We start from the raw sequence: 25,456 nt of genomic DNA, 5'->3' as shown, positions 1-25,456 counted from the left end.
AATTAACTCTAGGCTATTCTGAGCTATATATATAAATATATATATATATTTTCACTTATAGCTGATTGTTCAGATTCTAACTTTTTGTATATCTCATGAGTTATTTTTCTCTGGATAAATTCCTATACATTCTCATAGCAAGCACATCTTCCAATTTTATGGCTAGTCATATCTCTGTGAGTTCTTTTATAGCTATTCAGACTTATCTCAGTATTTTTCTTCTTGATTGGGTTTAGGGCCCATAAAATGTCACATGCTTCTCAATGCATTTTCTTCTTCAAATAATTTATGAAGTAATGGGTCATAGAACTTATTCTAGGGTACCCCATTATTAAACATTCCCTTGTCATATGTGTAGCTATTTCTATATATTCTCCATATTTCCTATAGGTCATTCTATTTAAATTCACAGTAGTTCACACTTGTGTATTACACAAAGACTCTAGTAAAAATCTTTAGAAACAAAACTTGCATCTTTGTATATTTAGGCATCTTTTCTATTCCTTGTCCACATACTTATTTAATTTCCTTCTAAGAAACATGAGAAAAGCAGGGAATATGGCCAGTTCTCTACCCTCTTCTTTAATTGTTGATGTAAGCAGAAGAATCAAAGTTAATAGCATTCCATTGTTTTATATACTCATCAATTAATGACTGAAAGTAAGGTTAAGACTATTAGACAACTGCTCATATTTCAATTAGTAATTTGTATATGTATATTCCCTTATGTTTCATGTATTTATTGTCTACAAAATATTGCTATATTTCTTTGCCTTGAATTTTCTAGGTAATTTTCTAAATATCCTTCTTTGCCTTTGTACACAGCTGTTTCAGTTATTTTATGCCACATCATGGATCTCCTCCAAAAGCAATGTGTTTAAACAACAATAATCCTTTATTGTCTCTCATGGATTTTGTGTGCCAGAAATTTGTAAGAAACTTAGCTCCAAGTTGTGTCAATGTCTCTCATGAGGCTGCAATTAGATACTGGCTGGATCTGCATTCTTCTGAAAGGTTGACTGGACCTGGAGATCCAATTCTGAAGTGGCACACTCTCATAACTTGCAAATTAGTGTTGGTTATTGGTGGAGGTCCTTCTCCACCTGGGTCTCTCCACATGGCCTGGGTTTCTGTTAAACATGGTGATTGGGCTCTAAAGGCAAATATCTTGAGAAGGAATGAAGTTTCCCAACTTTTCAATAAAATGTTTGGATGAAACTGAAAAAATGTAGTACAACACTGGGAAAATAACCTATGCCTATCAATCTGGTACCCAAATAAAGGCGGGATACTCCCCATAGGCAAGCCAAATAGAGGGAGCCCCCTAATTCTTCCCCATGAAATAAGGTAGTTTTGCTCTCTCCCACTTTCTGAAAATGACAAAGTGGGAGCAAATCAGGTAAACTGCCAATATCCTTTCTATTTAAAGGTCTTTTACAAATTAATGAAATAATTCAATAGAATGGTCCAATCAGAGCAAAGTTGAGAAATAGCTAATGAACATTCACAAAACACATACAGTTGAATAATATGTACAAAAATATGTGCCATCTAGTATTAACAAAAATTATAAATGTGTGAAATTACATTTTTACCTATTCAAATTGGTCAAGGTGAGAAATTAGGTGTTACTGGAGTTAAACTCAGGTGGGTAGCTTTGGGTGGTTTAAATTTCATATTTTTCAGCTATCCTATATGGGTAGATGACCTGCATCCCCACTCACAAACTATGACCTTGGACTCAGTACTTAACACTTTGCATTTTACTTTCCTCATCTGTAACTTTTGAATAATAACAGACTATACATAATAGAGTTGCAGTGAAATGAAAATTCATCTATGGCATCTAACAGTGCTTAAAGTCCAGTTTATAGTATTATTTTATTTTTATCTTTAACATTATATCATATTTATTGTTATGCTCATGGTCAATAAATTGTATACTCATATACTGCTGGTAGTAGTGTTAAATGGTTCTTCATTTTTGAAAAATAGCATAATAACAGATATAAACTCCCAGGGTCCTGAATAGAAATGGACAGAACAGTCAACTTGAGGGAAGGGTATGATGATAATGATCTCCTTCCTGCTGTCATTGCCCCAACCCCACCACCTTGAACTGAAGAGATAACGTTTGGGAAAGAATATGGTCAGGGCTGAAAATAAATCAGTGTGAGTCAGGTTAGTTTGACTTAAATAATATGAGTTGATAGTAAACCCAGGTAATGGGACCTATTTCCCAATGTTTCTTCAATGATTCTTTTACTTTCTTCTGGTGACTTGCACCAGCTGACCTCAGGCTAAAGTGTGAAGTGTTCTACTTGAAGTTCTCTTATTACCTGATTAAAATGATTATTTTAAATATGTTGAGAAGTTAAAAAATATGATCTATTATGTCTGAAAATGCATGTTGTAAGATATCTCATCTCTGGTTTGGTTTCATTTATTATGTAAGAATTCATTATGTTCTTAAGATACTAAAGTAAATGTGCTGTATATATTTGTGGATCGCAAAGTTACAAGTAAAAGAGTTAACGATTAAGACAAAGTTTGATAGTCTGATTAGATAAAGGCAGGGTCTTGAGGGCTGAGTAGAACTTTATGATGGAAGGGGTGATGGGCATAAAACACATCCATTTTTTCCCAAAGGCAAGAATTCATGAGGAAACAATGAGTGAAAGTCAAAGATGAGGCAGAAAAGATCTGTGAATATAACTACATAAACTGATTTCAATTTAAGATGCATGGTTATCTGTTAAGGCCAGGGAATTAGGTTGAAAGTTTAGGTAAATTTAAAGGTTTAAATTGCAACTAATTTATTTTTTCTGGATCTCCTTGCTGAGAAATAAACTGCAAATCAGAAATGAACATTTCCCCAGCGTGTTTCTATTAGGTAAAAAACATTAGTACCACTCATCCAGCTAAGATTTTTGTAGATTCACTCCCACAAAAAGGGCTCTAAATGAAAAGTTTCATTAGGTAAAAACTTTTATTTTAAGCCAGGGCTTTTTATCACTGGTTTAATACATAAATATAAAAATGTGTTTAATATACCATAAAATATATATTTTATTGTTAGTATTTCCTTCTTTGACACTGCTATAGAATGAGTAAATCTGCTAGAACTAAATATCAGCTTTCTTGATCTTATTTTTTATCCAATATGCATCTTTTAAAAATAAAATTAAAAGGATAAGGTGGCTACAAAAAAATGTCAATCTTGGCAAGTGAAAGGAAAGTTCTAACAAAGCACCAATTTTGCTCTAAGGAAACCTGAATGTACTATACACACATACATATATACATATGCACCTTTGGAAAACTTACAATATGAAATAGAAGAAAATGGTAAAATTTGGTTTTGGTTTAAAAAGTTAAGATAAAATCAGAGAAAGGAGAATTTAGATTGAATAATTTGTATATAATACAGATTAATATAATATGGAATAATCTTAGAGTGAAATTCCATTTCATATATGTAAAAATAAGTTTAAGTGAATAGGAAATAGGTTGTGATTCTGTGAATCATTATATAATAGTAATATACTACTTGAGACAAATTTTCCAACTCTGAAATTGAATATCTTGGTATTCAGAAACTAGTATTTACTTTTATGCATGAGCAAATTTAGAACTAAATATATCCAAGACACAGCCTGAAACTCTGATCAGAATTTTTTAAAAAACTGTAAATAGTGGGTTTGATAAATTTAAACTAGAATTGCCACAGAGAAGTAATCAAAGGTTCTTGCTCTTGGGTAGGGTGGAGCCACCAGAATGTTCACATTTGAATAAGTCAAATCTTATTGTTAAAAAATAAATTATCTATCACATATGCTTATATGTTTTATTTTGTACAATAATCTCATTTTAATAGAATCCACTATTGCCTGTAGAGTGTTTTCAAATGCTATTCCTTTTTTATTACTCTGTAATTCTCAATATATATATATCTTGAATTAAATAATGGTATAGGAGATAATATTCAACAGAAGTCACACAATTTAAATAGAGAAATTAGCCCTGAAGAGATTCATACTCAACTCTTCATATTTTCCTCCTTATGAGATAGCTTATATCCTGCAACCTGAATAAAATGTTCTAAATCATAGGTGTGTTCATTTTATTCTCTTGTTAAATCGAGTTTGGTGGATTCCAATGGGTCATAATAGAAATCGACTTCATCAACATGTCACTAAATAATTTCAACAAATTAAATAAAACTGAACTTCATAGTTTTAGCTTAATACTAATGGTCACATTTAATTATCCCATTTTCTAGACCAGGGGTTTCAACTGAGGAATATTTTGCACTCCCCTTCCCCTAGTGGGCGGTTGGGAAAGACTGGAGACAGTTTTGGCTGGAAGACAATTTTGGTTATTTACAATTGAGGCTGATACTAGCATCTATGGATAGAGGCCAGGGATAATGCAATTAATGTATAGGAAACTCCTCCCTGCTCCCCAAAATTATGGGTCTCAAAATTTCAATAGTGCTGAGGCTGAGAAATCCTGTTCTAGGCCAACATGTCCTAATTATTTTACACTCTATGATTTTTTCCATATAGTTTCTTTGTCTTAATATTTTCTTCTTTCCATTTCTCTGTCAAAATTATAATTTCCCCTTAATTCTCAACTCAAACACATTTTTTTGCAGGAAAAGTTCTATTCAGTGTTAGTGGTATATTTGATTAGGATCAAATAATGTTTTGGAGTTCTGTACTCTTAGCAAGACCCTTTCTAATAATATAATTCTGATTATGCAATATTTGATACATGTAAAACAATATCCTTAACATATATGTAAATTATGAAGCATAGCATAATAATATAAACCTGAAAATCCATCATCCCAACTTAAAAATAAATTATTGCCAACTCCTTTACATCTACTTATATCTAGTCCGTATTTCATTCCTTTGCTTCCCTTAGAATTAATCACTACTCTTAAAATTGTGATATCTTTCCCTTGCTTTGAAAAGCAATTTATATGCCTGTGTCTGGTTTTTGCTTCTTTATTTTCTTAAACAGCTTTATTGCAGTATAATTGCTTTACAATATTGTGTTAATTTCAGCTGTATAACAAAGTGAATAAGCGACATGTATACATATATCCCGATATGCCCTCCCTCTTATGTCTCCCTCTTACGCCACCCTATCCCACCCCTCTGGGTGGTCACAAAGCACAGAGCTGATATCCCTGTGTGAAGCAGCTGCTTCCCATTAGCTATCTATTTTACATTTGGTAGTGTATATCTGTCAATGCTTCTCATTAACTTCTTCCCAGCTTAAACTTCCCCCATCCCAAATCCTCGAGTCCATTCTCTACCTCTGTGCTTTTATTCCTGTCCTACCCCTATATTCATCAGAACCATTTTTTTTCTTTTACATTCAATTTATATGCGTTAGCATATGGTATTTGTTTTTCTCTTTCTGACTTACTTCACTCTGTATGACAGACTCTAGGTCCATCCACCTCACTACAAATAACTCAATTCATTTCTTTTCATGGCTGAGTAATATTCCATTGTATATATGTGCCACATCTTCTTTACCCATCCATCTGTCGATGGACACTTAGGTTGCTTCCATGCCCTGGCTATTGTAAGTAGAGCTGCAATGAACATTGTGATACATGGCTCTTTTGAATTATGGTTTTCTCAGGATATGTGCCCAGTAGTGGGATCACTGTGTCATATGGTGGTTCGATTTTTAGTTTTTTAAGGAACCTCCATACTGTTCTCCACAGTGGTTGTATCAATTTACATTCTCACCAACAGTGTTAGAGGGTTCCCTTTTCTCCACACCCTCTCCAGAATTTATTGGTTGTAGATTTTTTGATGATGACCATTCTGACGGGTGTGAGTTGATACCTCATTGTAGTTTTGATTTGCATTTCTCTAATGATTACTGATGTTGAGCATCCTTTCATGTGTTTGTTGGCAATCTATATATCTTCTTCGGATAAATGTCTATTTAGGTCTTCTGCCCATTTTTGGATTGGGTTGTTTTTGGTTTTGGTTTTTTTTTTATATTGAGCTGCATGAACTGCTTGTAAATTTTGGGGATTAATCTTTTGTCAGTTGCTTAATTGGCAATTTTTTTCTCCCATTCTGAGGGTTGTCTTTTCATCTGTTTATGTTTCCTTTGCTGTGCAAAAGCATTTAAGTTTCATTAGGTCCCATTTTTTTTTTTTTAATTTCCATTTATCTAGAAGGTGGGTCAAAAAGAAACTTGCTGTGATTTATGTCATAGAGTGTTCTGCCTATGTTTTCCTCTAAGAGTTTGGTAGTGCTGGGCCTCACATTTAGGTCTTTAATCCATTTTGAGTTTATTTCTGTATGTGGTGTTAGGGAGTGTTCTAATTTCATTCTTTTATGTGGAGCTGTCCAGTTTTCCCAGCACCACTTATAGAAGAGGCTATCTTTTCTGCATTGTATATTCTTGCCTCCTTTATCAAAGATAAGGTGACCGTATGCACGTGGGTTTATCTCTGGGTTTTCTATCCTGCTCCATTGATCTATATTTCTGTTTTAGTGCCAGTATATACTGTCTTGATTACTGTAGCTTTGTAGTATAGTCTGAAGCCAGGGATCCTGATTCCTCCAGCTCCGTTTTTCTTTCTCAAGATTGCTTTGGCTATTCAGGGTCTTTTGTGTTTCCACAGAAATTGTGAAATATTTTGTTCTAGTTCTGTGAGACATGCCATTGGGAATTTGATAGGGATTGCATTGAATCTGTAGATTGCTTTTAGTAGTATGGTCATTTCACATTGTTGATTCTTCCAATCTAAGAACATGGTATATCTCTCCATCTGTTTGTATCATCTTTCTTTCATCAGTGTCTTATAGTTTTCTGCATACAGGTCTTTTGTCTCCTTAGGTAGGTTTATTTCTAGGTATTTTATCCTTTTTGTTGCAATGGTAGATGGGAGTGTTTCCTTAATTTCTCTTTCAGATTTTCATCATTAGTGTATAGGAATGCAAGAGATTTCTGTGCATTAATTTTGTACACTGCTATTTAACCAAATGCATTGATTAGCTCTAGTAATTTTCTGGTAGCATCTTTAGGACTCTCTTTGTATAGTATCATCATCTGCAAACAGTGACAGTTTTACTTCTTCTTTTCTGATTTAGATTCCTTTTATTTCTTTTTCTTCTCTGATTACTGTGGCTAAAACTTCCAAATCTATGTTGAATAATAGTGGTGAGAGTGGGCACCCTTGTCTTTTTCTTGATCTTAGAGGAAATTATGTCAATTTTGCACCACTGAGAACAATGTTGGCTGGGGGTGTCATATATGACCTTTATTATGTTGAGGTAGGTTCCCTCTATGCCTGCTCTCTGGAAAGTTTATCATAAATGGTTGTTGAATTTTGTCAAAAGCTTTTTTGGCATCTATTGAGATTATAATATGGTTTTTATTCCTTAATGTGTTAATGTGGTGTATCCCATTGATTGATTTGCGTATATTGAAGAATCCTTGCATTGCTGGGATAAACCCCACTTGATCATGGTATAAGATCCTTTTTATGTGCTGTTGAATTCTGTTTGCTAGTATTTCCCTTTTTACGTGCTGTTGAATTCTGTTTGCTAGTATTTTTTTGAGGATTTCAGCATGTATGTTCATCAGTGATATTGGCTTGTAGTTTTCTTTTTTTTTGTGACATCTTTGTCTGGTTTTGGTATCAGAGTGCTGGTGGTCTCTTAGAATGAGTTTGGGCATGTTCCTCCCTCTGCTATGTTTTGGAAGAGCTTGAGAAGGATAGGTGTTACCTGTTCTCTAAGTATCTGATAGAATTCGCCTGTGAAGACATCTGGTCCTGGGCTTTTGTTTGTTGGAAGATTTTTAATCACAGTTTCAATTTCACTTCTTGTGATTGGTCTGTTTATATTTTCTATTTCTTCCTGGTTCAGTCTGGATGGTTGTGCTTTGCTAAGAATTTGTCCATTTCCTCCTGGTTGTCCATTTTATTGGCATATAGTTGCTTAGTCTCAGTTGTTACTTCTTTTCATTTCTAATTCCGTTGATTTGAGTCTTCTCCCTTTTATTCCTATTGAGTCTGGCTAATGGTTTATCAATTTTGTTTATCTTCTCAAAGAACCATCTTTTAGTTTTATTGATCTTTGCTATTGTTTTCTTCATTTCTTTTTCATTTATTTCTGATCTGGTCTTTATTATTTCTTTCCTTCTGAAAAATTTGAGGTTTTTTGTTCTTCTTTCTCTAATTGCTTTAGGTGTAATATTTGGTTCTTTGAGATTTTTCTTGTTTCTTGAGGTACAATTGTATTGCTATAAACTTCACTCTGGAAGTGCTTTTGCTGTGTCCCATAGGTTTTGGGTCATCGTGTTTTCATTGTCATTTGTTTCTAGGTATGTTTTGGTTTCTTCTTTGATTTCTTCAGTGATCTCTTGGTTATTAAGTAGTGTATTGTTTAGCCTCCATGTGTTTGTATATTTTACAGTTTTTTTCTTTTAATTGATCCTTAGTCTTATAACACTGTGGATGGAAAAGGTACTTGATACAATTTCAATTTTCTTCAGTTTACCAAGGCTTGATTCATGACCCAAGATATGATCTGTCGTGGAGAATGTTCCATGAGCACTTGAGAAGAAAGTGTATTCTGCTTTTTTGCATGGAATGTCCTATAGATATCAATTAAGTCCACCATGTTTAATATGTCATTTAAAGCTTGGGTTTCCTTATTTATTTTCATTTTGGATGATCTGTCCATTGGTGAAAGTGGGGTGTTGAAGTCCCTTACTATTATTGTGTTACTGTTAATTTCCCTCTTTATGGCTATTAGCATTTGCCTTATGTATTGAAGTGCTACTATATTCGTTGCATAAATGCTTTTAATTGTTATATCTTCTTGGATTGATCCCTTGATCTTTATGTAATGCTCATCTTTGTCTCTTGTAATAGTCTTTATTTTAAAGTCTATTTTGTCTGATATGAGAACTGCCACTCCAGTTTTCTTTTCATTTCCAATTGCATGGAATATCTTTTTTCCTCCCCTCACTTTCAGTCTGTATGTGTCCCTAGGTCTGAAATGGGTTTCTTGTAGACACCATATATATGGGTCTTGTTTTTGTATCCATTAAGCCAGTCTATGTCTTTTGGCTGGAGCATTTAATCCATTTATATTCAAGGTAATTATCGATATGTATGTCCCTATTATCATTTTCTTAATTGTTTTGGGTTTGTTATTGTAGGTCTTTTCCTTTTCTTGTGTTTTCTGCCTAGAGAAGTTCCTTTAGCATTTGTTTAAAGCTGGTTTGGTGGTGATGAATTCTCTTAACTTTTGCTTGTCTTTAAAGTTTTAATTTCTCCTTCAAATCTGAGTGAAATCCTTGCTGGGTAGAATAAACTTGGTTGTAGGTTTTTCCCTTTCATCACTTTAAATATGTCCTGCCACTCCCTTCCTGTTTGCAGCATTTCTGCTGAAAGATCAGCTGTTAACCTTATGCAGATTCCCTTGTATGCTATTTGTTGCTTTCCCTTGCTGTTTTTAATATTTTTTCTTTGTTTTTAAGTTTTGAGAGTTTGATTAATGTGTCTTAGCATGTTTCTCCTTGGATTTATCCTGTATGAGACTCTCTGCCCTTCCTGGACTTGACTGACTATTTCTTTTCCCATGTTAGGGAAGCTTTTGACTATAATCTAAGTATTTTATCAGACACTTTCTTTTTCTTTTCTTCTTCTAGGACCCCTATACTTCGAATATTGGTGCATTTAATGCTGTCCCAGAGGTCTCTGATACTGTCCTCAATGCTTTTCATTCTTTTTTCTTTATTCTGCTCTGTGGTATTTATTTCCACTATATTATCTTCCAGGCCACTTAACTGTTCTTCTGCCTCAGTTATTCTGCTTTTGATTCCTTCCAGAGAATTGTGTTGTTTATCATTGTTTGTTTGCTCTTTAGTTCTTCTAGGTCCTTGTTAAATGTTTCTTTTATTTTCTCCATTCTATATCCAAGATTTTGGATCATCTTTACTATCATTATTACTGTGTATTTCTTTTTGGGTAGACTGCCTATTTCCTCTTCATTTGTTTGGTCTGGTGGGATTTTACCTTGTTCCTTCATCTGCTGCATATTTTTCTGTCTTCTCATTTTGTTTAACTTACTTTGTTGGGGTCTCCTTTTTAACACTGCTTTGGGGTCTCCTTTTTGCAAGTTTGTAGTTCCTGTTTTGGTGTCTATGCATATTTTGGAAGTTATGCACTGCTTAAAGTTTTTTTTTTAATTTATATATTTATTTATTTACTTATTTATTTATTTTATTGTTTGCTTTTGACAATTTATTATGCTTGTTTACCAGAATATAAAATTAATTCCTTAACCTTATTGTTAAATTATATAAGAATCTTAGAGTATTTCAATATTGATCTCTCCTTCCCTGGTTTTCATGTAGTTATTTTTCAGTAAGCTTCTTCTCTTTTTAGTTGTACAGATTACACATTACTATTATTTCATACATGGAATATTTATTAATTTCTTTGATCAAAATTATTTCTTTTATCTAAGTTTGTTATAGGGTTATTTTGTCAAGTGTTAGAAAGTCTTTTAGAGTTATTAACTGAATTGCAATTTGTCTAATATTTTATCCTTTTAAAATTTTCTATTTCATTCTAACTGCTGAAAGATAGTTTTGTTGGATAATTCTAGGCCGATAGTTATTTATTCTGAGCACTTCAAAATATTTCATTGTTATTGAGATCCTTATTGTCTGGGGAATTTCCTGGCTAGTTATAGGTGAAGTGTGCTTTCCATCTATCTGTTTTGAAAATCTTTCCTTTGTCTTTGGTAACTTGCATTTACTCTAAAGTGTGTGTGTGTGTTTGAATTTATGCTCTTTTGAATAAATTGGGATTCCATCTGTAGATTTATACTTTTATTTCTAGGTAATTATCATTTAGTATACCTTCAGATATTGCTTCTTTTCTTATCTTTTTTTTTTTTTTGTAATTCTCTCTTTCTGGGATTCCAATTGTATTTATATTAGATCTTTTGTTCTATTTTCCTTATCTCTTAATCTTTTGTATGCTTCATCCTTTTTACCCTCCATACTATGATTTGTGGATTTATTTAGGTCTATCTTATTATTCACTATCTTTAGCTAATTTTAGTCTGCTCTTTAACCTACCCATTATTATTATATTTTATTCTTACTATTACATTTTTAGGTTTTATTTTTCATCTCTTCTTCATCTTTTTAAATAATATCTTGTTTCTTGTTCATTTCTGTGATTCCGTCTCTCCGTTTTAGAGCTATCACACCCTGAAATTGTATCCTTTTTAAATTTATAATTTCAGTAACTTAAATTCCTGGGGAATAATCTCTTTTTTAAAGCTGATTCTCATTCATTATGCTTGATTTCCTTTTATGTTTAGTAATCTTTACATTTACATTACATCTATCTATGAAAAACATCTGAGAGCCTAAAGCCAGTATGCTTTCTGCTAGAGAGAACATGTATTCACTTATACTGGGATCTGAGTGTGTATGTGGGGGTGGGTGATATTATGAATCTTGGATTATATTGTCTATATCCAAGTGCTGGTATTTTAATACAGAATCTTCAGATTCACTTTGTCCCTGACATAAACCTTGGTCTCTGCTTTTCACATATGCAAGTTACTCAAAACTCTAGTTTCAGTTCATTGTTTTCCTGATATTGTGAAGATATTATTTGCTGAATGTGATGCCATCTACTCAGTTAAAAGTATGCTTCACTGATTAGTTATTTAGTAATAAGAAGAATCTTTGAAATATCTACTCCTCTAGAAGCAGGTATTTCAAGAGTACTCTTTTAAAACCACTATTATGATACTTTTCACAGTCAGTATTATAAATAATTGTATTATGTTTCTATCCTAGATTGTAAAATATCTTCTTTTAAAATGTTATTGTTTATTAATATTTTTATTGGGATTTTATGTAATGTTTAGTCTTTCCCTTGGTTTCCTACTATACGAAGTAGTGGTTTCTACCATATTACTAATATCCTAATGATCAATGAAATGTTTGTTGAAGGGAGAGTGTATGAAAATACAGTAATATTAGTAGACCTCTATGCTAATGTTATATTTTATATAAATGCTGAATATTTACTCCACAATTTCCTTCTACCTTTATATAATTACCAAATCATAAGGAAGTATCACTCAGAACACATATGATTTCTAAAACAAAGATCATTTATATAGAAATATTTTAAAACCACAGATGAAGTTTAATATTAAAAACAGCAAGGAAGCTATTAGAATATAAAAGAATATTATGTATAATTTCTTCCATCATTTTTAGCAATTAGCATAGCAAAGGTTAAAAAGCACACAAAATGGGGCTTCCCTGGTGGCACAGTGGCTGAGAGTCTGCCTGCTGATGCAGGGGACACAGGTTCGTGCCCTAGTCTGGGAAGATCTCACATGCCGCAGAGTGGCTGGGCCCGTGAGCCATGGCCACTGAGCCTGCGTGTCCAGAGCCTGTGCTCGACAACGGGAGAGGCCACAACAGTGAGAGGTCCGTGTACCGCAAAAAAAAAAAAAAAAAGAACACACAAAATGATTAGCCTTGTATTTTGGCCTCTGAGAAGAACCTGTTTTTGTTTTTTTTTCTGCCTTTTGGTTAATGGGATCTTGTTTTTACTTGTAGGATGTATTTATTTATGGATCTGATTTGGTAATTTTGCAATGAATGCAATGACTCCTTTTGAATTGCATACTCCTGTCATACTTTAGAAGACTTTTCTAATATGCATTTGCTTACTTATTTTGCTTAATTTTTTACTCTTCCTTCTTTTGGAAGAATCTTACTTCTTATACTGGAGTTATCTATAAGTATTCTAATATCTATCCTTGAATTTCACATCATTTTATCTTATTATGTTTTTCTGAAAATGCTTACCAAGATTTTCTTCCACATGACAGATTCAGTTTTTAAAGCAATAATAGGTTTTATTTTCCTGTTCCATAGAGAGCCTTTATGGGTATTTTGAGTTATTTCCAATATTGATTTTCTGGTTCACTCGATAAAGTATTTTCAGCAATCGGCTTTTCTCCTGAGCCTTCCGGTAGTTTTTTCAGTATCTTTTTAATGGCATCATTTTTTGTTACTAACTAGGTAAACTTAAGCAAGTTACCAAACTTTCTGTGCCTCGATTTCCTTGCAAAGTGGAAATAATTACACTATTTTCCTTATTAATTTGTGTGAGGAATAAATGAGTTAAATATATAAGCTGAATTTTAAATAATTTCAATTAAATTTGGCTTCTATTAGTATTTATTTTTCACTGTTTTCTTCTTTATGCAACTTTGAATGAGACTGACAATAACCAGCAGAGAGAGTTTTTAAATTATTTCTTAATTTCCCTACCTTTCTTCATATTGGCCAAATAACCATTTCAATTGAAACCTGGAGAATGGCTGATATTCTATAGTCTTAGGTCAGTTTCCATTGTTCAGGGCAAATGCATTTAGCATAGCCTTGCCTAACAGAGGTAGAACATTCCTGTCTTGGTCTCTTGTAGACCAATTCTCTTGTTCTCTGATGCATCCAGTCAATGGCAAAGTATAATTTCCACTGTTAATTGCAACATGGGATATTTCTGTTACTGCTTTGATACCTAATCAACAGACTGTGTAGGAGGTAAGTCGTGGCAATATTTGATTAAAAACGAAGAAGTAAGTTATAAATTAAATGTGGGAACAATCAGTTGATAGTTTTGTTGTGTTTAAAATATAAGGAAATTACTAAAATGGTAGAATGCCAGGTTTTGTAATGGTATGGTTGTAATACTGCAAAAAACAATTACACAAAACTAAGGTAGAAATTCATTAATGGTCTTGATAATTTAGTCAATAAAATACTATCAAATTATTAACTCCAACCAACTGGATTTTTTTCAAAAACTTAAAGACATTATTTTGATAAACTAACTAATGGTTAAATTTGAAAATTGCACTTCATTGTACTTGGTTGTCTACCTAGATTTAAGGATAGATACTCTATAAGAAGATGGATTAGAAAGATAATTCCTACACATACTATATAAGAAGAGGAATGACAGAAGCTAAATAATGATTAATAGGTTAAAATCTGCATTAAGGGAAATTATGGTTAAGCAGCTTACCCACAGATGCAGAGTAGTATATCTAATATCAATCTAGCATTGTTTTTACCTCACAACTTATTGGTGTGGCAGACACAGACTAGTTGCTCATCAAACCTGGGCATATATCTGGAGAAAACCATAATTCAAAAAGATACATGCACTCCAGTGTTTATTGCAGCACTATTTACAATAGCCAGGTCATGGAAGCAACCTAAATGTCCATCAACAGAGGAATGGATAAAGAAGATGTGGTACATATATACAATGGAGTATTACTCAGCCATAAAAAGGGACAAAATTGTGTCATTTGCAGAGATGTGGATGGACCTAGAGACTGTCATAGAGAGTGAAGTCAGAAAGAGAAAAATAAATATCGTATATTAACGTATATTTGTGGAATCTAGAAAAATAGTACAGATGAACTTATTTGCAAAACAGAAATACAAACATGGATGTAGAGAACAAATGTATGGATGCCAAGGGGGAAGAGGGGGTGGGATGAACTGGGAGATTGGGATTGACATATATACACTACTCTGCATAAAACAGATGACTAATGAGAACCTACTCTATAGCACAGGGAACTCTACTCGGTGCTCTGTGGTGACCTAAAAGGGAAGAAAATCCAAAAAAGAGGGAATATATATATATATATATGGCTGATTCAGTTTGCTGTACAGCAGAAACTAACACAACTGTGTAAAGCAACTAAACTCCAATAAAATAAATAAATAAATATATATTTTAAAAGATGTGGTACATATATACAATGAAATATTAGTCAAAAAAAAAAAGAATGAAATAATGCCATTTGCAGCAACATGGATGGACCTAGAGATTGTCATACTGAATGAAGTAAGTCAGACAAAGACAAATATCATATGATATCACTTATATGTGGAATCTAAAAAAAAGGTACAAATGAACTTATCTACGAAACAAATAGAGTTACAGATGTAGAAAACAAATTTATGGTCACCAGGGGGTAAGTGGGGGAGAGGGATAAATTGGGAGATTGGGACTGACATATACACACTACTATATATAAAATAGATAACTAATAAGGACTTATGGTATAGCACAGGGAACTATACTTAATACTCTTTAATAGCCTATATATGAAAAAAATCTAAAAAAGAGTGAATATATGTATACGTATAACTGATTCACTTTGTTGCACACCTGAAACTAACACAACATTATAAATCAACTATACTACAATAAAAAAAATAAGTCTTCTCTAGCTTTCTTTATGATTAGATGTGGCCATAAGATTGAATTCTAGTTAGTAGAACTTGGGGAAGAATAATATTTACTGCTTACAGGTCTGGCACATAAGCAAATGAGCAAAACTACCTTGGTTTGCTCATCTGCTGTCTGGATGTTTATGCCTTAGGAAACTCTGAAAATCATGTCTTGATGATGGCTGAGCCTCCATTATTCTGGGTCTCTGGCTGATTGAGTGGACAGTCCCTCTGCCCCACCACATGAGCAAGAAATAAAATTCTATTGTGTTAAACCATTGAAATGTCTGGCTCTATCTGTTTCTGCTCTATGTTACATGTATTTTAATGTACATGATCCATGTATATACTTTAATAAAACTGATATAATGAAACAATATTTTGAGTGTGATGACATCAATTCATCTTCTATTCTCTAATTGGACACAAAGATCTAAAAATAAAGAACCAAGTAGAGCCTGCATAGTAATCAAATGGAACAACATAATTGAGAGGTTTTGAAAAAGTAAAGACTATCAAACTTTAGGTCACTAGTCTAGTGAAATGAAATAAACTCAGTGAAATGAAGTTTATTCCAGGAAGGAAGGAAGGAAGATTTTTAAAAACAATCAAAAAATCTCTATCATAGTTTTCAAATCCAAATTACTGTAGAAAGTTTTGGTAAAGCATCATAAGGTAATAACTGTGTGACAGACAGCTAATAGTTTTACAGTTTAAAATCTCAATAAATACTCTAATTTTAAGGATGGGTAAAAGTCCTTGACTGTCCTGTCATATCAAGTCCTTCCCATATTTTTAAAAAGCGCAAGACAGATTGATACAGATAATATTCCCACAGACTGCAGCACTTCTAGGACTCTTGGTAATATCTGTTCGGCAACTAACCCTTCCTGTTCTCAAAGATCAAAGTCCAAAACCTGCAGGCATCTGAAAAATATTATATAGCAGATACAGCTGCAAAATGAGCATAAAAATTGGGGAGGTGACAGACAGCTTGTTAAGGCCTAGGTGTGCCTCTTGGTAAACTTATATTTGCACACCAATGACAAAATCTCTCTTACAGAAAGTTAACTCTCCCTGGTTTGCATAAATCATGTCCATTGACTCAAATATTATATCATGAAGATATTTAACTTAAACTTGGTCTATTCAAAGAATTTGTGGGCTTAGATGTAGAATTTGACCGTTTCACATTTAATGATTATATTAGTTTGTACTCTCCAGAGAAATACAATCACTAGGATATATATGGCTATATTAGAGTAGATATATTATAGGAATTGGCTCATAAGGTTATGGAGGCTAAGAAGTCCCACTATCTGTTGTCAGCAAATTGAAGAACCAGGAAACCTGATGGTACAATTCAGTTTGAGTCCAAAGGCCCAAGAAACAGGAGTTCTGAAGTACAAAGTCAGGGAAAGATGCAGGTGCCACATCAAGAAGTGAGACAGAATTCACCCATTCTCTTTTGTTCTATACTGGCCTTCAATGGATTGGATCATACCTGCCCACATGGGTGAAGGAAGATCTTCTTTACTCAGTCTACCAAATCAAATGCTAATCTCTCCCAGAAACACCCCACAGGCAAATTCAGAAATAATATTTTAGCAGCTATCTGGGCATCCCTTAGACCAATCAACTTGATGCATAAAATTAACTGTCATAATGATGCAATAGATTTAAGGATTTTGATGTCTCATGAAATTTTCATCATCATCGCTCTCTCCTTAGTTTGTGGATAGACTGCCACAACAGCTCTGAGCACCTCATGATCACCTTCTGACTTTAGACAGTGACCTTTACACCAACAAACAGAGCCAAGGCAATGCATTCTTTTTGTTAATAGAATAGTTAATAGAACTACATAGTAAAATAAGATATGCATCTGGATATTTCTCTTGTCATAGTTTTATATATTATTTTAATAGATAACATTTTTGTTTGGAGATTATCAATTTGTAATCCTCTGACTGTGGTAGATTACTTGTCTAATTAGAAAGAATCTTTGTGGTAAGTTCGTGTTTACATTGACATTACCATTTAAACGTTATACAGTAGCCAAGGAAACAATACGATAATGATGCTCAAAATGAATCTTAACATTTTGCTAGATTTAAATTTCCTAACACACATTCGGGCAATGTATACTTTTTAAAAACCATATCACAGTAACATTTTCTGTTTAGAATTACTATGCAGATGTTTTTCTTATCCACTCCTTAAAGAAAAAAAAAAAACATCTTGGAGCAAAAAAAGGCATTCTATTTACTAAGGGTGTGTGTGTGTGTGTGTGTGTGTGTGTGTTGCACTTATTTATTTATTTTAATGTAAGTATTGTGTAATTTCCTTAATGAGCATTAGCTTAAGCTTTCAAAAGGTATCATGACTATAAGCAAATTGATAGGAAAGTGGACAACAATGAATTAAGGATTACTGGCAGACTAAGACACTGTTTTATCTCTTTTGGGGTAGACAGAATTAAAATTGCCTTCATTAACTGAGCAATATGATGTGGAAAATGAGCTGGGTACTTATCAAGAGGCTCTGTCATTTGCATTTTTGCTAAACTTTCAAGCTTCTCTGTTTTCTAGATGCTTAAGAGCTCTGAGTAGGACAGAAAGAAAAATTTTCAGGGAAGTAAGCCAGGAGGCATTGGAGGACTAGATTAAAGAAACAAAAAGGTTTATCAATAAAGATGTCAGAATTGTGCCTGTATATTTGTGATACAAAAAGACAGCCTTACAGAAAGGATCTAGGATGTACAAATGCATTAATTCTCCACACATTCAACAGTACCACAACAAAGCTAGAGGCTTTTCCTTTGATAAACGATCAGTACTTCATATGACATTACCATAGCTGCCCTGTTGCTAGTTAAAAGTCTGAATTTCAATTAAGCAGTAAATCTTTATGGTATTACACCTTGAACAGTTAACTTTTCCTTTAATCTCCTACAATTCTGAACACTGTTATTTTGCAGAATCATTTTCTTTATGCTCACTCAAAAGGAAAAATATTCTTATTGGACCAGTAAAGAAATATTTTCATCCAAGTGAAACACTAAATATTAAATAATTTTTGTTTAGGTTTTTAATATATGTATATGTAAAAAGTTATTATACTTCTACAGTATAATTTAAAAGGCAATCAAATGTATTAATACACAGTCTGAGTTAAAAGTCCATCGACTTGAGTGTACACATTTAGCTCCTATGTCCCATTTCTGAATTCTTTCCCACATATATATTCCTTGAAAGACTTCTTAAATCACACAAAAAAACAAATAAACATTAATAATACCTATAATACTCAAATCAGTGGAAAAATTCTCATTTCCTATGTCACTTCAAATGCCCCTATAGATATTTTAAAACTTATTTTTTAAAAGTATTGGTTAATGCCTAAAAAAGTACAGCTAATAGAGGATACATTTAAAGGATTTGTGCAGCTTTCTTGATGATTTTCATATTTTAAGAGAAAATATAGGCCATTTAATAGGCACCATCTCCTTCATATAGAATTTTAAAACAATTTTAAATTTATGAGTCCATAAAGCCAAATTAACACAACTTCAAAGCTACACATTTAGAGTATCTTTAACAGTTAGACCCATTATTGGAATAAAATACAATTTTCTCTGTTCAGAAGCTTAGAAGAAAATCTTTCCCTTGGAAGCAAATGTAGTTATGCCTATGTCAGCAAAACTCTACCATTATATGTGCTACTTTTCTCAATTAGTTAGAATGCAAATATTTTTCCATTATTTAAAACAATTTTAGCAATTGACTTGAAGAAGTCTGAGCTACTTCATTTGAATTCCTGTGTGATATTGATAAAAATAAACACATTTAATTTTAAATGAATTATGTATCAAACAAGTATGGGCCAACTATCATGTTGCAGATATTTTATTATTAGATTCTCAGCTATACAGTAAGTTAAACATGCCTGAATAGAAAGCAGTTCTCCTTACAATGTCCCCAGCCCTGCAATACAAGGTAAAGAATGAAATCAAGTATACAGTATGTTAGAAGGTTCTTGAGCTACTGAACATTTAGCCAGGAATGTACATCTGTTTGACTCCAAAGTATCTGACTTTCATTCAGTATAGTGAATCCTCCCAACATAGTTGCCATTAGTCTCCAAACCAGTTCTTAAAAATGAAATCATAATTTTATATTATAGCAAATACACCTATTAATAACAATACAAAAGATCATTTTGTTCAATACTAGATATTTTATTTCCTTTTGGAAAACATGAACAGTTATTTATTATATTTTTCTCTTTGAAAATTAATGTTATTTCAAGTTTAACTCAACTAATTCATTCTATCCATAATGTGTTTGAACGCTACATGTTCTAAACATGCAAGACTATTACACTAATCCAGCTAACTAAACCTTCTAAGAAACTAACAAAGCTTAATTTGACGGCTGGGCTTAACTCATCAAGGAGGAATTAAGAGTTTTATTAGCTGATTAGTTGTCATTAAACAATGCACACTTGCATTTTCAACATTCTACTGTGGTAAAAAGTAAAATATTTAAGTATTGATTACAAGAATTATGAGAGATGGCGACTTAAGAATCTCATAACTCTAGAATCCTATAATTCTATGAATATTTTTTAAACACAAAATTGTTCCCTAGGAAGAAACACATGCTTCTTATATCAAGTAACGATACTTTTAGCTGTTGAGTTTTTAATTTTTACATTATTTTTGCATATCAGAATAACTATAAGGATTAGAAAACTGATAGATATGTTGGAATAGATTTGCAAGAATCTGGTTTCTATAAAGATATCATACAAGAATATGTCAGATTGGGAGACCAAGGAAATTATGAGACAAAAGAGAAGGAGAAAACTTTTACAGATTAGAAAGGTTATAATGGAAAAATATAAACAGAAAAGATATGGTAGAAGCTACACCACCAATGTCAATCAGGGTTAAGTTTCAAGTAGAAACACTGGAATTAAGTGTAAAAAAATAGCATAATTTACTTAATGCGTGTCCCATGACTTGAATACTACAGAAACTTTTAAATGACTCTTTATAGAAAACAAAATTCATTTTAAAGCATTTATAGAATACACTATAAAGTTCTAATCTTTAATCAAAAGCCACATGAAAAACTATTATTGTCTAATGACTCATACAAATTCTTGTTCTAAAATGTTATAAAAAGCCTCATGTATTTTTCAGTAATTTTAGAAACAAATTATTTGTTTAGTTTAAGTTTTTAAATTAGTAAATCACTTGGGCATCCAAAAATAAAAATAGAAGTATTTATAATGAAAAAAACTATGCACTTACCATCATGATTAGGATTTCCTAGTGTCCATGGCTCATCTGAGTCAAAATGAGTATCTCCCCCAATTCCTGGTCCAGGGAAATAGGCATGTGCCAAAAACCCTCCCTCTCCATCAAAGGGAGAACTGTCTCCATGAAAGCCAGATGCAAAAATGATGGTTATATCCACATCACGTTTGCCATTTTCTAATTCACTGTAGGGAACTTCTTCAAACGTCAGAGGAGTTACATTCTGCCACACGTCAAAGGCACGACGAATAGCTTTACGGGTTTCAGGGTCTCCTACTTTTGGAGTTACGTTCTTTATACTGAAATTTAGAAAAAAGGGTAATCAGTATGGCTTTATTATATATAATCTGCCTTATTATAGATTGGTTTATTACATATTTTCCTCTATTCAGGTGAGTAAAAAAATAGAAAAACGTCTCATATTAAGTAGGAAAGAAATTAATTCCTTCTGTCTCTATAGCTAGATTTCCCTGTGCTGGGTCATTTAATTCTCAGCAATATAGTACTCATCTACCAAGGCTATAAATGAGAAGATCTTCTCTGCAGAATGCTTAACACTAGGGTAATTAGATCAATCAGTCATTTTGTCTCCTGAACAACAATAGAAAGGCAGCTTTGCCAAATGATCAAACAGGTGCAACAGTTTCAAGCTGAAATAAAAAATTCAATTTCTGTCTGGTAATAATTACTTTTAGGGGCACAGTATTTTGTGCACACATGCTGCTTTCAAACAATGTCTTTATGCTCTTATCCATGAACAACAAATCAGTGGATACAAAATTATTTCTCAGTTTTTAAAGAAAATATAATTTAATTACAGTTCCTGATATTCGATTGTTTTCTTATATACTTATTTCTAGTCAAAATAAAGCAATGAGAGTGAATAGCTTTTTAATACAAATATTTAACAGTTATATGAATTTAAAGAAGTAACTTGGACATTATTAGCTTATTTGTCTTGAGGTTAATAACAAATGGAAAAAGATATAAGTATTTTTCTCTAGCACTGATCAGATATTTCTCTTTTATCATTTATTTTTCTATTTTTTCTAAATAGAACATAAATGAAACAAATTTATATATATATGTAAGTATTTTATATTGTGGTAGTATAAGTTCATACCATCTTTGTGAAAAGTAATGAGTAAATTTCATAGGAGTTATAACTAAGTTTCAGACCACTTCAACCAATAATCTTACACCCGTGAATCCATGAATTTCACTAAGGGACTGTCTTAATGCATAGGAGGGTATAATATTCAGGTGAATATTATTATTTTATTATTGCAATGCATTTTTATTATTGCAGCGCAATAATGAAAGAGAATTGGAGGCTAGATGATATACAAATCATGGTGTCTCTATTGCATGCCATAATATACACAGGATTTGAAATTTGAAAGAGCAAAATTTGATTTTGTTGTTTTAAAGCTATTTAGCTGTATGTAAAAATATTTAAGATATAATTTCTGGTGCAAAAATAGTATGCAGATTATATTTTTCACACAATTGTAACTATGTCAGGATAATTACAAACATTAGGCAGGAATTATACTGACATAATAATAATGGAATTAATTAATTACTATGAGCCAGGCAAGCATTTCACAATATCTTATATATCCCCTGAGTAACCCAGTGAGATGGACATGTATACCTACCCTACAAAGCAAGAAGTTGAGATTTAGAGGAATTTAAAGAAAATTTAGAAGGGCAGAGCTAGTTTTTCATCCCAAACATTCTCACTCAAGAATCAGTTATATTAAATTCTAAGCTAGGCCACACATCTGAAACAAGGTTTTCACTATTTTCTAATACGTATCATAGACCAGACTTACAATGACTATTTGATGATAAGTATCATTTACTATACATAAAGAAAATGATGAAGTGAACCAAGTGAAATGGAGTTGGGGCAGGGAGTATTCCAGGAAGAAGAAATGGCAAGTGAAAGGCTCTGAGGTGGAGACACGCTCGGCAAGTTCGAAGAATGGCAAGGTGGCTGGTATAGTTTGAGCAGAGACAGAGGGCAAGTGCCAAGATTTGAGGTCAGAAAAGCAACAGAGAATCAAATGAGATAGGGGCTTGTTGACCACTGTAAGAAGTTTGGCTTTTGCTCCAATTGAGAGGAAAAAACTGGAGCGTCATGAGCAGAAAAGTGACATTTGACTTATGCTTTAAAGAAATGATAGAGCTTTATGTGGAAAATATATTGAAGTGGAGCAGGAGTAGGGAGACCCACTGAGAACTCTTGCAAATTTTCAGGTGAGAAATGATACTGCTTTGGGCCAGGGGAGTACCAGTGGAGATATTGAGAAATAGTTGGATTTTGGATATATTTTAAAGGTACACTTGCCAAGATGTACTGATGGCTGGACATGAGCTCTGAGGGAAAAGGAAGCGTCAAGGAAGACACCATTATTATTATTATTTTTTACCTGAGCCAAAGGATGGATAGAGCAAAAGAATTCATGCCTGCTCAGGGAGAAAATTATGAAATCTTTTGTTGTTTTAGTGTTTTGTTTGTTTGTTTTAACTTTGTATCCCATTTAGTGTGATGCTTTGAACTCTCTTTTGAAAAAGAGTAAACTATATTGGGGCATCAACAACTTTGTTTAGCTTCTTAGTCTCTAAATTGCTGGTTTTGTTTTCTTTTGTAAAAAAAAAAATTACTTTATTGAAGTATAGTGATTTACAATTTTGTGTTGGTTTCTGGTGTACAGCAAGGCAATTCAGATATATATATATATATATATATATATATATATATATATATATATATAAAATAGTCTGTGTTTGCTAATCCCAAACTCCCAATCCATCCCTCCTCCACTCCCTCTTCCCCTTGACAACCATAGGTCTGTTTGTTAAAGAATTTTTTTTTTTTTAATTTTTTCATATGTATTTTTATTTTTTAATTTATTTTTATTGCAGTATAGTTGTATTACAATGTTGTGTTAGTTTCAGGTGTACAGCAATGTGAATCTGTTATACATATACATATATCCACTCTTTTTTAAGATTCTTTTTTCACATAGGCCATTACAGAGTGTTCAGTAGAGTTCCCTGTGCTATACAGTAGGTTCTTATAAGTTATCTATTTTATATACAGTAGTGTGTATATGCTAATCCTGATCTCCCAGTTTATCCCTCCCGCCCCACTTATACCCTGGTAACCATAAGTATGTTTTCTACATCTGCGACTTTACTTCTGTTTTGTAAGTAAATTCATTTGTACCCTTTTTTTTTAGATTTCACATATAAGCAATATCATATATTTGTCTTTCTCTGTCAGACTTACTTCACTCAGTATGACAATCTCTAGGTCCATCCATGTTGTTGTAAATAGCATTATTTCATTATTTTTTAAGGCTGAGTAATAATCCGTTGTATATATATGTACCACATATTCTTTATCCATTCCTCTGTTGATGGACATTTAGGTTGTTTCCATGTCCTGGCTATTGTAAATAGTGCTGCAAAGAACACTGGGTTGCATGTAACTTTTCGAAGTATGGTTTTTCCGCATATATGCCTAGGAGTGGGGTTGCTGGATAATATGGTAGCTCTATTTTTAGTTTTTTAAGGAACTTCCATACTGTTCTCCATAGTGGCTGTACCGATTCACATTCCCACCAACAGTGTAAGAGGGTTCCCTTTTCTCCAGCATTTATTGTTTGTAGATTTTTTGATGATGGCCAGTCTGACTGGTGTGAAGTGATGACTCATTGTCATTTTGATTTGCATTTCTCTAATAATTAGTGATGCTGAGCATCTTTTCATGTGCTTTTTGGCCATCTATATATCTTTGGCAAAATGTCTATTTAGATCTTGCACTCAGTTTTTGATAGGGTTTTTTGTTTTTTTGATATTGAACTGCATGAGCTGTTTGTATATTTTGGAGATTAATCCCTTGTTAGTTGCTTCATTTGCAAATATTTTCTCCCATTCTGAGGGTTGTCTTTTTACTTTGTTTTTGCTTTCTTTTCTATATTACCTATTTGATGGCCGATGCATGCAGATTAATGTCGTAACTTTGAATTTTGTCTAAATTAATTTTCCTTGTAGTCTTTTATTTTCTTTCCACCTTATCGGATCGCAGAAGCCCATCATTAGTGGGCAAGTATTTTTATGACAAGCATTTGAAAGAATGTACTACATAATAGGTACTGCTCTAGGTGACAGACATAAAACTGTGAATAAGACTCTGATCTTGTAGAACTTATATATTTTAGTGGTAAGAGATAAACAATAAAAAATACAATTATAGATGGTTATAAATGAAGGGTGAGGAGGTGAGATAAGTAGATGATAAATGGGATTTCAATGACGAAAGGAGCCATGCATGCCTAGCACTGAGTTTCCATCCAGAAGGAATAGTGAGCAGCGCAAACAAACTTGGCCAGTTCAGAGAATGAGACTGCTTTGTGAACTGGTGCAAAATGAATGCTCAGAACAGTGGTATGAGATGAAAGAGAATTGGCAGGGAGTGGGTTATGTTCTGTGAAAGGAAACCACTGAAGAGTTTTAAGCAGAGACGTATCCTGGTATTTTTCCAGTTTACAAAGATCACTGCTTCTGATGAAAAATGACTAGGGGGACAAGATTGGAACCAAACATTTTGGAAGTTTGAGCAAGTGAAATTAGAGAAATGTACTAGAGTGGCTGTCATGGAGATATGAAGAATTAGACAAGTTCAGTATACATTCTGAGGATATTGTTAATAGGAATTAGTGTTGGATTCAATATGTAATGGAGAAATCATTT

At 32.8% G+C, this 25,456-nt stretch overlaps 1 protein-coding gene across 1 annotated transcript in view; it reads right to left on the bottom strand.

Annotated features, from left to right (window-relative positions):
- The window catches only part of MMP16 (matrix metallopeptidase 16), a 348,577-nt gene that overhangs the window by 136,523 nt on the left and 186,598 nt on the right, over positions 1-25,456 (bottom strand). The window contains exon 4 of the mRNA XM_029222957.1: positions 20,684-20,988. Coding sequence (XP_029078790.1) covers positions 20,684-20,988 — 305 coding nt within the window. The remainder of the gene's footprint in view (positions 1-20,683; positions 20,989-25,456) is intronic.

This window comes from Monodon monoceros, unplaced genomic scaffold (genome assembly GCF_005190385.1).
Source record: "Monodon monoceros isolate NGI ecotype Baffin Bay Population unplaced genomic scaffold, NGI_Narwhal_1 Super_Scaffold_14, whole genome shotgun sequence".
Classification (NCBI taxonomy): domain Eukaryota; kingdom Metazoa; phylum Chordata; class Mammalia; order Artiodactyla; family Monodontidae; genus Monodon; species Monodon monoceros.
The sequence above is the reverse complement of the archived record's forward strand: the minus strand, read 5'-3'. Positions and strand labels throughout refer to the sequence as shown.